The sequence below is a fragment of the Hipposideros armiger genome, unplaced genomic scaffold (assembly GCF_001890085.2).
Source record: "Hipposideros armiger isolate ML-2016 unplaced genomic scaffold, ASM189008v1 scaffold_45, whole genome shotgun sequence".
Taxonomy (NCBI): Eukaryota; Metazoa; Chordata; class Mammalia; order Chiroptera; family Hipposideridae; genus Hipposideros; species Hipposideros armiger.
The window spans coordinates 4,217,070-4,230,999 of NW_017731395.1; the positions used below are offsets into that span (position 1 = coordinate 4,217,070).

Genomic DNA, 13,930 nt, shown 5'->3' on the forward strand with positions numbered 1-13,930 from the left:
TTTATGCTGAATATCTGCTTTCCTCTGGGAGTCTGGAATTTTGGTCAATGCTGGGCAGAGGGTGGCTATATGATTGGCTCTGGGCACTGAGTCTCTACTGTGCTTCCCTAGGAGACAGTTTCCATACGTATTGTTATGATCTGTTACTGGAGGAATTAAGCACAACGTATGACTCCTAGGAGAGGACTCCCGGAAGCTTATACTGGCTTACTGGTGTGTCTTTTCCCTTTGATGATTTTTTTTTCTTGTATTCCCTCACTGCAATAAATTATAGCTGTGAGTACAACTATATGCTGAGTCCTCCTAGTGAGTCACTGAACCTGAGGGTGGTCCCCAGACCCTTGACATAGATAGGGAGATACTTTCAGACTATACTTATCAAATAGCTACTGCCGATAACATGGCCATAAAAATGTGCTTCAGACTGGCATGGTCTCTGGAGAGGTCATACTCCCCACTGGTAAGTACCAAAATCAGTTCCAAACACACTGACCTTGGATTATGTTAAGCAATGTGTATTTTTAAACACGTAACACCCACCAGGGACTCTAGCAGGAAAGGAATCAGGAGACCCTGCTCCAGCACCACCCTCTTCTTCATCTTCTTCAAATTCCAAATTCTCTTCTTCGCCAGGTGCTAAAATTCTTCTACATGCAAAAGGACAGAAAAAAATAGTGAGCTACAAAACTGAATATACAAGGGCCGGCCGAGTGGCGCTGGTTAAGAGCCACGTAATGTTCAACGTTCCCTTGCCCAATTCCCCAACAAAATCTTTAAAAAAAAAAAACTAAATACACTAGAGAAGCCTCACAGCTACTCATTTCCTAGGTAAGATGTTCATATAAAAGATGTTGACATAAAAATGTTGATATATTGGGGCCGGACAAGTGGTGCGTTGGTTAAGAGCTGGCTTTGGACGCCAGCTCTGAGCAGTAGGGCCCCGGTTCGGATCCCACATATGAGGGTCAGTGACACTGCCCTCTACAGCTAAGATGCTGAACAACAGCTCGACCTGGAGCTGGGCTCCCTTGAGTAGCCGGCAACGGTGTAGGCTACAGCCCCTGCTGCAGTGGGTTGCCATAAGCTACCGTGTGTGGCTGGCAGCCAGCGTGAGCGGCCAAGGGCCTCCATGAGCAGCCGTCCAGAGACCGGCGACCAATCTGCCTCACCCAGGAAGAGCGCAATGATAATACCAACATGGGCCAGTGAAGCAACGTCCTCCATAACTAGACTGAAGAACAAAAGGACAGCAACTTGTCTGTTCCCCTTCCCCCACTTCCCAACGTTGTTCCCCTCCCCCAATTCCCCAATAAAATATTTGAAAAAAGAAAAAGTTGATATATTGGCATCAATGATATAAAAGTTAATATAAAAAATCCAGAAATATCTAAAAAGTAGGTGTAAAATAAGATGATAAGAGGACAAATATTGGTTCTTATTTATTTTACCTTAAAGGGACAGGTTGAACATCAAATGGGAATTCTTTATTATATGTAAGAATATTCTTTAGGACTAAAATTAAAAAAAAAAGAGAAAGACACATGAATTCTTCCATGAATCAAAATTAAAAATTTTACCATAAGTGACTGCTTTTTTAATCAGTTTTACTATGTACATTAATACTTTTAAAAAATTCCCAATCTTCTCATCTAAAACCACAATGCATTTTTCCATGACTTATAGGTCTTACCAAAATGAAAATATCCATAGCATACTCCAGGTATTAGTAACTTCAGAGTAATGTCACATCTCTGAGGAGAGTAAGTTCCAGAGTCTCAGAGCCCTCATGGAAAATGAACCCCAAAATAGTTCTTTGTACAAGGTCTCAGGTGAGACACTGGCAGCACAGACAAAGAATGCCTCCTTCCTGGAGTATATCAATTAAAAGACCGATTATCAAAGATGGCCAATCAGAGGTACATGACCATGTCTTATTCTATGTCCTGATTAGATTTCTCCTCAACTCCATGAAACTTGTAAAGTTTGGTAAATCTGGTTACAATTCTCATATATAAGGTTTGTTGTACACACATATATACATAATGTTTATAATTTATGATAAAGGTTATTATATACATACATATATGTACATGCATATATACAGATGCATATATGTACATACATACATAGATATATGTACATACACATATACACAAAGAGAGATTTATCCTGAAAAGCAGTGTTCAAACAACATGGCACCACCTCCTGTATTACGGCTGTGTCAATGATTACATTCCAATATTTAAATTTAAAGAGAGATGTTCTACTATTCTGCCTACATTTGGAGAGGTACTGTAAGTATATATACCTTATAGGGGTCACTCTAAGTATGTCATTTAGTGCTTTACATCTGGCCTTATGGGTTCCCAGTAACTACCTGCAGTTACATGAAGGTGAAGTAATGGCATTAACTGGGCAATCCAAACGGTTCCCATAATTTTGTTCTCAACGTGTTCAGCTAATTTTGGACTCCGGCAGCTTAGGACTGAGGTAGGTATGGCGCACTGTTATCCTAAAGGAGGAACTCGCAGTGCGCAGGCTGCAACTGTGTGACTTACTCCAACAGGACTCACGTTTGCTTACCAGGCTTCCTGTAGTATCTGCACCCTACTAAGTCGCCAGTGAGAGAGAAGCCTGAGACTTGTGTCTACATTCTCATTCATTCTCATTCTCTCTCCCTCCAGCTCTTACCCTCATCCTTCCTCTCTCTCTTTCTCTCAAATGTGCACTGAGTGCCCATAATGTTTCATAATGTTTTAGGTGCTAAAAAGATGGCTGTGATCAAGACAGGGGGCTCCTTCATATATGACTCTTAGACCCTAGTGAGGAAAGGCAGACAATAAACGCGCTAACAAATTAACAGGATGATATAAGATTGCGCTTAGTGATATTAAGGCCACAAACAAGGTGAAGTTGTTAGAAGACAGTTGATATGACCTGGATTGAGAGGAACAGTCCACAAGCAGCTCTGGGACAAGTGCTTTCCAAGTATTGGAGAACAGGCCAGAGTAACAACAAGGACTCTGAGGCAGGAACTACAATAGTTTGGCTTGTTCAAGGAATAGAATGCACTTTATAGCCGAAGTTGAGTAAGCAAGCCAAAAGGGACAGAAACTTGAAACCTGATATACTGATATTACTAAGGATTAACATAAGAAACTTAAAATGACCAGTACTTTCAAGATCATAGTTTTGGTATATTTCAGAAAAGACTTGCAAGAGATTTTTAAAAACCTTGAAGGAAAAATACATTAGCAAAATAAAGCAACAAAGTCCCAAATATTGAAAGGTACAGTCATTCATTAATTTTCCTTTCCTTAGTCTTAGAAGAGGCAGAGGCCAGCTTGACTACGTACACTTAACCTGAAATATGGTCAAATACCAATTAGTAAAAAATGATTCTGATAAAATAATTAACTCATAAGTGCCTAGCTTTAATAAATTCAAAATTACAGATCATACCCTACTGAGATACAATATATACACTGCTCTTCATTTAAGAGGCAATAGCAAATTTAAGTCATCTAAAAAGAAAATGAGTTCCAAGAAGGGAGAAGTCCATATGAAAAGGATGATATAAATTCAAAATGTAACAAAATAAATCCCAATAATACTATCTTTCCTTTCCATTCCCATCCCTAATCTTAAAAAAATAAATACAAGCAAACAAAAAAACCATGAAATAGAAGACTAATGCAGATTTTAGCCCAGTTTTCCACTAATATATGTGTTACTCATCTTTCAGAAGCTTGAACTGGGGAACTGTGATATTTAGGATTGATGTCAATATTGCACCATTACAGGTATTAATGCAGAGTGCAGTGGAAGGAATATAGGCTTTGGGGTCACTTAGAACCCTGGTCAAAACCCAGACTTGGCATTTATAAGCTGTAAGGTCACGAGCGAGTGTCAGTTAGCAAACTGCAATTGAGTGGATTTATCTCAGTGCTTGGTATGTAGCTGCTACTCTAAAAAATGGTAACCATTATCATCATGAAAGATCCTATAAGGCAACAGGAGAAATAATTGAGCGTCTTTATAAGAAGAGATAATGAGCATAAATAGTTTATAGTCATCCTACATATCTGTCAGATTCTAAATTGTATTTGTAAACAAACTGGAAAAAATAAAAAGCTAATGGAAAATAGTGACTAAATAAGGAGCCAAAATTCTAATTATTCTTATCATTAAAAGATTATTATTTAGAACCATTATATAACCATTAAATAACCATTAAAACCACCAATGTGCTTTCCTTAAAATATTATATACAGCCAGTCACAAAAAAACATATATATTGTATGATTTGATTTATATAAAATGTCCACAATAGAGAAATTTATAGACAGAAATTAGATTAGTGGTTGCCTTGAGCTGGGAATTAGGGAGTTGGAAGAAAATGGGTGAAAGCTAATTATAATGAGTACAGGGTTTCTCTTTGGGGTGATGAAAATGTTCTAAAATTGATTGTGGTGATATTCAATACTTGTGCCTTTGCCTATATTGCAAACACTTCCTCTAAGAGGCCATTCATTTGAACCAGCAAAAAAGCTTTATTTGGCAGCATCCTGACCACCAAAACATTTGAAGAAATTGTTTGCTTCCAGAGTTTTCAAGGGAAAGAAAAATGGGGACAACAAAAAAAATATGTTTTAGAGCAGCTCAAACAGCTGGTCTGTAGTCTTCGATGATGTAGTATAATTGGGCATCAATGATTATAATTTTAAATTCTCCAAAAGATGCTTCTGTAAATGCTTAACAAAGTAATTATTGTCTTATTAAAGCGATTAAAACAAAATAAAAGCAAAAACATAGCGAAGAAGTAGGTATAACCTAGATTTTGTAGGTACAACAAATAACTTTTCATATTCTAAATAAAGGTAAACTAAATAATTACTATACATATTATAGGAATTATAAAAGCGTGAAAAAAATCACACAGGACTAGATATTAACAGAAATAAAGCAAATAAACTTTTATGCTAAATCATCTTAATATCTCTAATAAATATTTTTTGAAAGCAGTATCACTAAAAAACATAAAACTTACTTGGTTCTAGCTTCTTCAGATCCTCCAGTTTAAATTCTTCTTGGGACTGTGTGGACTGAATTTAAAATATGCACATTACATCTTTTTATTATAATGACTTCACTATACCCTTTGTCTTTTAAGTGGCAAGAACTAAATATTCAAAAAGTAACCAAAATAAATGAATCTATTTCTTTCTTTCAAAGTAGAAAAGTCCCAAACTGGTTTTTGTTTGTTTTTGTATTTTGGGGTCTTTCAGGCTAAAAATAACAGAAAAAAAATTAAAGTTATATTTCTTATTTCTAGAGTTTATAAAATATGAACTAATTTTTTAATATAAGCTTAACCCATGAATTCCTATAAAAACCTTCTGAGACAATACTGCTTTCAGCAGGCATGCCTATTGTTTTATCAAAATAGTTCATAATAATTTATTTTCCTTAATTTTGCAGACCTAACAGTTCATTTCCTTATATTAGAAAAAGGGGGAAAAAAAACCAACAAAAAGCCTCTTTACCTGTAAAGCTGCACTTCGTAATTCCAAGCATGTTGCAATTTTGCCTATGGTTTTCTGTAGGAAAAAGAATGAGCAATAAATATCAAATACATTATAACTGTTAGTTCTCAAAGTCATCAAGTTAATCTTTATTGATAAAGGATGCAAAATTAAAAAAAAACAAGTTAAGGGGCGGCTTGTTAGCTCAGTTGGTTAGAGCGCAATGCTCATAACACCAATGTTGCCAGTTTGATCCCCACATGGGCCACTGAGTTGCACCCTCCACAACTAGACTGAAACAACTACTTGACTTGGAGCTGATGGGTCCTGGAAAAACACACTGTTCCTCAACAACAACAAAAGTTAAATTTTATTTCTTTTTAGCATCTTGCAGATTTTAAATAAGAGAAACAGGAAGTAAAGGGCTGGGATAAGGGAGAGAAGGTGAGTATACATTCTCCCTGACCTAATGGTCCACAACCAATTTTAAATCAAGTTTGCTTTGATGATATGATTTAAAGGGCAATGAAAAGGACCTCCACCATCGTCCCTCCCAAGCTTTGCTTTCTCTTCTTCTCCATAAAGCCTGAAATTCACTAAAAGATTTAAAAATAAAAATATCTGAAAGTTAGCATAATGGTATAATTTAATTCTGACTAAGTTCAATCTTGACTTATTTAATTAAATACATAGGCAATACTGAGCAAAATTAATACATGTGATGAATGGTGGCAAATTTTACAGTCAGATCTGCTTTATAATAACATGAGCTATACAATGGACATAAATGATAAGGCATAGTCCTTGTCTTTGATAAGCTTATGTCCTATTACATAAGAGAAGACACATATAGAGTCACTGTAACATAAAAAAAGAGACACCTGATTCTATAAGCTTCAACCACGTAAGCCATTATATGTTCTCAAGAAAGAGGACAAAACCCTATGTTAGGAGTCCAGCTCCGTGACTGGGAGGACTTCTAAAATTAAAGAGCATCGAAAACTGTCATGGTTCAATTGTTTCAAGTCCCAAACTGAAGGCAGGAGGAGGGAGATTTGCAATGAGAAGTGTGTGATTTGGAGGGACGGGGGTCATCCTGAAGGGGACCTCAATGACTAGCTGAGGAACGTGTGATTACTTTAGCTGTAAATTCCACAGGAGGTTTTTGAACAGAGAACAACTATCAGACTTGCCCTTTAAGAAGGCTGTTGTGACAACAGTATCCATAGATGGAAGCAGAAAAGCGAAAAGACTAAAGGGAAGATCAGCCCGGTATTTTCAACTCTACAGGTAACTGGTAATCAGAAGAACGTGAATGACTAGGGTGGAAATGAAAAGGAGGAGGCCCATAGAAGAAATATCTGTGAGAGCAGGCAGATGAATTATGCCCATCAAGACTTTCAAGTCCTTCCAAAAAAGACATTAAGTATTTATTAGGAATCAATCCAAACCATAAAAGTGAAGTATTTTTGTACAATATTTGCAATGCCTTCACAGTGAAATATTCTGGAAACAAATGACATACTTTCTAAATATACTGAAGACTTGAAAAAGTTTAGTAGGTTGGATGTGGTGTTTTTCTCTTTTGTCAATTTTCTTTGCAAGATAAATGAGGAGCAATGAGGAATAACAAGTATCGTCCTGCCCCCTGGCACTTAGGCGAGTGGGCACTATGCAATTATCATATCCACAATATACAACTGGCATAGCAACTCACAAAATGAACCACCACTGAGCAAGATATGACACTTGGAATTGCCAAGGAATAAGTAACAACATTTATCTATAGCCACAATCTAAAAAATTCCTTTGAATCCCAATGTAAGAGTTTAGAAAATACCCAATTTTATTGTGAAAATTTGCATTTAAAGATTACATTTAAACATAGTAACTGCAAAAGAACTCAAGAGGCTCATAGATTTATTTACCCTCTCAAACAGCTGCTGCGTAGGAGCCAGCAATAGTCTTTTCTGCATAAAAGCTAACATGCCCCAAATCACTGTTGTTCAAATATACCACTCAACTCTGACAAAACTAGTAAATCCTTTTAAACACAAATACAATAATATAATATAGTGATGGCTAACAACTATTGGGCACTGGCAAAGTGATAGGCCTTCCTAAGTAATTTACAAATATCCATTCATTTAATCATCACTATAACCCTATGAGTTAGATACAATCATTTTATAGATGTGAAAACTGAAGAGAGATTAAGTACTTTGTCCTAGACATCAATGCCTTCTATAAAACAGCAATATATACAAAGCAAATGGTATTTTAATACGATTTGGCCATACTTTTTATTTCATTTAAAAATGGTTTTTAAAAAGGATTTTGTCTGTACTGAGATGTGTCAATGAGTGTTTAAACATATTAGCTTACTCCTTTTCCTTTTTTACTATGAAATATATTTGATTTGATGCTTTAATTTTTAAGATAAAATGTAGTTCTAACAACTATGAGCCCACTAATAACCTATTTTAAATGTAAACATTTCTTCAAGTTAAGCAGAAGCCACAGCTTTTTACACAGAATCTACTGAACTATGGCAAAATACCAATAGGCATTATTCATAACTATTTTAAGGGACCACACCCAACATCAGTATTAAAGAAGGAGAGAAACACTATCATTTTCAGATGTAGCAATGACTTTCAGAACATGTAGCATTTATTGATGTCAAAACCAAGGGCTTGCTACTGTAACTGTTTCACATTTCTTGGAAACAAATAATTCAGAAAAATTATTAAGAAGCACAGGGTCACTTGTGCCAGAGTATAAGTACTGACTATTATTAACTAATGTATGTTAAGACTAAGCACAGAAGGTAAGTTTAATTTTAGAAAGATTTAAATTATTAGCGCTTCAAATTAATTGCTCATGCCTAATATGGTATAGAAATGGAAAATGTTTTCATTTTCAGAATACTGTCCATTTTACTTTGTCATTGCCAGAGAAATCGACAACTCAAAAAGAGCAATTAATAAAAAGATGGAAGAGAGGACCAGGAAGAAGGCGTTCCTTGGCTATTTCAATGGTTTAACTTTTGGTTTTGTAGCCAGAAAATAAGTTCTTATAATCTGTTTTATTTACACAGACATTTATAAGGAATTGATTATAAATTCTATATTCTAAGCACTGCTGGTTAAGCTCTGTTTTGATCCTAAATGATTATTTTTTTATTAGACAAGTTCTATATTGGCTCCTTTCATGTAATAAATACACATAAAAATGTAAAAAAAAAAAAGATGGACTAAAAATTAGACAACTAAAGAGCTGAATTATTTTGCTAAAAATGTATTCAATTTAAATAGGTTTTAAAAATACACATGGTTGAAGTAGTATGGTTTCAATCCAGACTTAATTTCTTAGATTTAAACAGTCAGTCATCTGTCTATTCTGTAGCTGGAGGAAGCAGGGAGAGGAGCAAGAGATGGGGAGGCAGTGGAACGGGGAGACCTATACAATATAAAACAAGCACAGAGTGCTGGAATTCTCATTACCACCAAACTTGATTCAAAACAGGGCAAGTCTTTCTAAGCATCATGAGACAGGATGTTCTATTCTGCCCAGAAACTTACATGAGAAAATCTACTACGCCAAAGTAGGGAATTTAATGGAACGAAAGCTGTTGGCAGCTATTCTTTGGCTACTAAGCCCAGTTGTTATTATGACAAAACTATTGAGAATTGAAAGTTAAGTCAACTAATCATGAGGGAGGATCAAGTAAGAATCATAAATTTTCTCATTTTCCACCAGAAATCTTTGAGACTATTCTGAATAGAAAATTCTAATGAAGATTTTTATCACCAATTAATAAAGTTTAGAGAGATCAGTAGTTCTGCTTTAGAGTTCTACCTTTAGACTTAAAATAAATATGGTGAAGATGTATATGTTATCCTCTCAAAAGTTAGGATTTCTTTTATCTTAAATAATAATCGTATATGAATAACTATCAATAACCTAAGATCCAACAAAGCATTTATTCATCAAATATTTTTGAAAGCTTACTGTGAGCTAGACAGTAAAAAGCACTTCAGAAAGATGGCTGGTTATTAAAAGATCTTCTTTCAAAGTCCTACATACTACTGAATGGCTGGCATGATTCTCAAATTTGTCACTGCCACAAAAATAGTGAAAATACTACAAGCATAAAGAATATAATTCAAAAGTGAAAACATAAAGACCAATTTTGCTTAGAAAATGTAAGGAATGTTCTCCATTTTCCTCTTTTGAGGAAAACACAATCAAGTTTCTTCTACCTTGGCTTATGTGCCAAGTCTGGCATTCAATTAAATTTGCAGACCTAACAGTTGGTTTCAAAATTTCCCATAACCCGCTCCTTCAGAACACTACACCCACTGAAATGTTCTATAAAGGAAGGAGGGGCTTCCAAAAGCAAACACATTTAAGAAATACTCCATTACCCACACTCTTTAAAAACTCAACATATACATTAGCATGTTAAAAGTCTTGACAAGTCACAAACTCTCTCTGTTCAAATGACATCTATTAATTTTTCAGAGCCAATGTTCTCCAGATCACATCTGGAAAATCTTTGTTTTCTAATCACTTAGGAACCTGGTGCCTCTAACTTTTTCCTTATGTGACATTCAGATAAGGCCTATATGTCATTATGAGTTTTTTGGCCCGTTGTGAATGTTTCACCTGTAAAGAAAGCTCAATTTGCAAGTGCATACAACTTGCCTTATACACACTCTTTAGTACGTAAGTGATTTGGAGGTCCTTCTCCAAGCCCAAGGAATAGGCAGGCAGGCAGAGACTCTCTCTCTAGTCACAGCTGGCAGCCACAGATGCCTGCCAGGCAGGTGTGATAAATAATAAAACCTCAAAAATCCGGCCTCCAGGAAAGGAAGAAGTACAGAGCACTTGAAAAGTAGAGGTGAGTAGAAGATTTAAGATACCTTTTGCGATCGTTTACGGTGATTTCAACCCCTCATTTCATACATAAGGAAATTGAGGCCCAGAGACAGAACCAGTGCTGAAGGCCTCGTCCTCTGACTGCAGATCTCAGTCTCCTTCATCTGCAAGGTCGTGCTGCCTCCTGGGCCTTATAAAGTGTTAAGATCTGTGGGTCTAATCATCATCCTAAAGCTCATTTCTTCGTGGCATTTAAAAAAAATACAGTATGTTTTAGATGTTTTAGATCAAGTCACTCTATATTTGAGGTCATGCTGCTCACAGGTCCTATACCTAGGCAACAGGTGTTGGAGACAAAGCATATAAGTAACTCAAGGCAAATAGGTAATTAAAATATGGGGGTCATTAAACTTTTTTAAAAAATTCCCTAAGCTTTCATTTTGTTTCCTTATCCATAACATACTCCGCCAGCTGTTAATTTACATACTTAGATATTTGAGATTTTGTTTCAAATTTGAGGTGTTTTAACTCCCAATGCAGTGATGCCAGCTGATCACTTCCTAATCAATTCCTAGATAGATTTCACAAATCTCATAGAGGTAATAAAGCGTACAGTCTTTGTTCCTGGCCTTAAGCAAACCAATTATTTCTGCTGTGGGAATTATTTTCCAAGGCTCAGATCCAAAGTTTCCTAAATCTATTGTGGGTATTAGCAGTTATTAAGGAAGAGAGAAAAATATACTTTTAAATTATAGCAACGTGTATTTCTTTTTCTCAATATAAAAAAAGTACATTAGATAATGTAGATCTCAAATATTTAAAAAATGCAAATACATACTAATTAGTGTAAGAAATATGATTAACCCTAACCTTTGGGGGTTTTTTTCTTTCCAAACTCCTATAAATACTAGTCAAATGAATACAGGCCTACGGACTAAAATAAATTTATTTAGGCTTACTTAAAAAGTATGCAAAAAAAAAAAAATCACTCCCACTTCCTTCCACTCCTTGCACAGAACAAGAATTAATGAAAGCAAATTAAGTCACCATAGTTTTCACATTGTGTTTTCTTAAGAGAGGAGGGAAAAATTGGCACATTAATTCTTTTTCGTTATCTATGATATAAAATTTGATTTAACACTAGATACTTTGAGCCAGGAAAAAAATGGGTAGTTTCTTCCGATTTCTTCTCACTCTTTAAAGCTTCTTAAAGTATCCAATTTTTCATCATATCTAACAGTGCAAGGAATCAACTTGGCACATTAAAATTTTAATTCAAGGAGAAAGAGCACCATTGAAACATTTTGCAACCTTATTTTGCTGACAGTCTTATGACAAATTCTTGAACTAATTTTTTTCAGTGGTGGCTTTGTTTTTTTTTTTGAGTTTTTTGTTTGTTCTGAGAGAAATAGAGGAGTTCAAGTTCAGAGTCAAAAGTAAATATTAAGGTGGGACTCAATTACTCATAATCAAACTCGTCTCTGCACTCCTCCCACCCCAACCAAAGTGTGGATGGTCTCCACTCAAGTTAAGCAAAGTCTAAATGGCTGAGGAAAGAAATTCATGAAGTGGTACATCATGTGGTACCTCTCCTTGATCACTTAATGTTTGGCAAAGCATAAACTGTATCATTCTTTGTGCTTAAGTATAACAGTTTTTTGTTGTTTAATTTTGCTTAACAGACTCGAAACACAGAACCCTTTTCATTTGGAATCTGACGTGTCTAGAGATTATTTTATGGTACCTTTTGTTCTTCTGTGAATTCAGAATTATTGTGTTGAGCTTGGGCCTCTTTTTGTAGATGTCTTGCTAATCTGTAAGAAGAAACAATACATATTCTTCAGAGTTGAAGGAAAGCAAACTATCTCAAGTGCAACAAGGTAAAACAATTTAAATCTTTTTCAAAATACAATGAAGTACATAATATTTGGTTCTGTTTTCAAAGTATAATTTTCCATTCTCTTTAGAATCAAACTCTATACAATGACAATGAAAATAAAATATAATACTTTTCATACCATTTCACTGAGACAAGCTTCAGCTCGAGGCCGTAAAAACAGAATCCTAGGGCTGGAAAGAATCTCAGATGGCATCTAATCTACCTTTCTTTAGTATACATGAATTTCTCCTGTAACAAACCAATAAGCAGATGTCCAGATTCTGCTTAAATGCCTCCAGTGAGCACCAACAACAGTACCAACCAGAGACTTCATCAGCCTATCATTTATTCGCTGATAAGTTTAGTTTAAATAAGGGCCATGCCAAAGTGATAATACTTAATCAAATTATACTTGTTTTAAATTCTGGAAGGTGAAGCTCTTTTTAATAAAAGTATAGTTGACATTCGATATTATATTAGTTTCAGGTGTACAATATAGTGATTTGACATTTCATATTATACTTTTAAAAAAATTTTTTCATGGAAAACAAAGAAAACATGACAATCATTCTTTGCCCAATTATCATCATACTTAAATGTAGCAGCTAGGGCTTGGGTCAGCTTTCAAGGATGTATGTGTTATTAGTCCAACTTAACAGTAAGGATCCAAAGCAATTTCTGTGACAACCAAAATCAAAGGATTGACTCTTACAACTCCACAATAAAAAGACAAATACATCAATTTAAAAATGGGCAAAGGATCTGAACAGAATTTCTCCAAGGAAGGTATAAAAATGGCCAATAAGCACATAAATATCATATCATTAGTCATTAAAGAAATACAAATCAAAACCACAATAAGATACCACATCACACCCACTCTGATGGGTATACTTTTTAAAGAGAAAAAAAAATAACAGGTGTTGGCAAGGATGTGGAAAAATTGGAACCCTCTTACGTTGCTGGTAAGAATGTAAATTGGTACAATCTTAGTCATTGCGAAAATCAGTTGGGCAGTTCCTCAAAAAGTTAAACATAGAGTTACCATATAACCCAGCAATTTAAAAATCCTTGGTATATTCCAAAGAAAACTGAAAACGTATGCTCACACAAACAAACCTGTACACGAATGTTTACAGCATCAGCATTATGTATAATAGTCCCAAAGAGGAAACACCCAAAATGTCTATCAACTGATGAATGGAAAAACAAAAAGGAGTGCATCCATTCAGTGGAACATTACTTGGCCATAAAAAGGAATGAAGTACATTATGCTACAATATGAATGAACCTCAAAAATATTATGCTAAATGAAAGAAGGCATATGCAAAGACCACACAGTACATGATTCAATTTACATGAAATGTCCAGAAAAGACAAACCTTTAGAAACAGAATAGAGATTAGTGGTTGCCTGGGGCTAGAGTGGGAATATGAAGTGACTGCAAATGGGCTCAAGGGATCTTTTTGGGGTAATGGAAATGTTCTAAATTTGACTGTAGTGATGGTTACACAACTTGGTAAATTTACTAAAAATTCATTGGACTGCATTATGTCAAATGTGAATTTCATGGTATATAAATTATATCTCAATCAAGTTATTTTAAAAACTTTTTAAAAATCCTAGGCAAAAAATAATTAAT

The 13,930-nt window shown here is 35.1% G+C and overlaps 1 protein-coding gene across 1 annotated transcript in view; it reads right to left on the reverse strand.

Moving 5' to 3' along the window:
- Positions 1 to 13,930, reverse strand: part of AIDA (axin interactor, dorsalization associated) — a 31,759-nt gene that overhangs the window by 13,875 nt on the left and 3,954 nt on the right. Inside the window, exons 2-6 of the mRNA XM_019639609.1 lie at positions 12,154 to 12,223; positions 5,547 to 5,600; positions 5,051 to 5,105; positions 1,449 to 1,512; positions 541 to 647 (exon numbers count right to left, since the gene is read on the reverse strand). Of these exons, the coding sequence (XP_019495154.1) occupies positions 541 to 647; positions 1,449 to 1,512; positions 5,051 to 5,105; positions 5,547 to 5,600; positions 12,154 to 12,223 (350 nt within the window). The remainder of the gene's footprint in view (positions 1 to 540; positions 648 to 1,448; positions 1,513 to 5,050; positions 5,106 to 5,546; positions 5,601 to 12,153; positions 12,224 to 13,930) is intronic.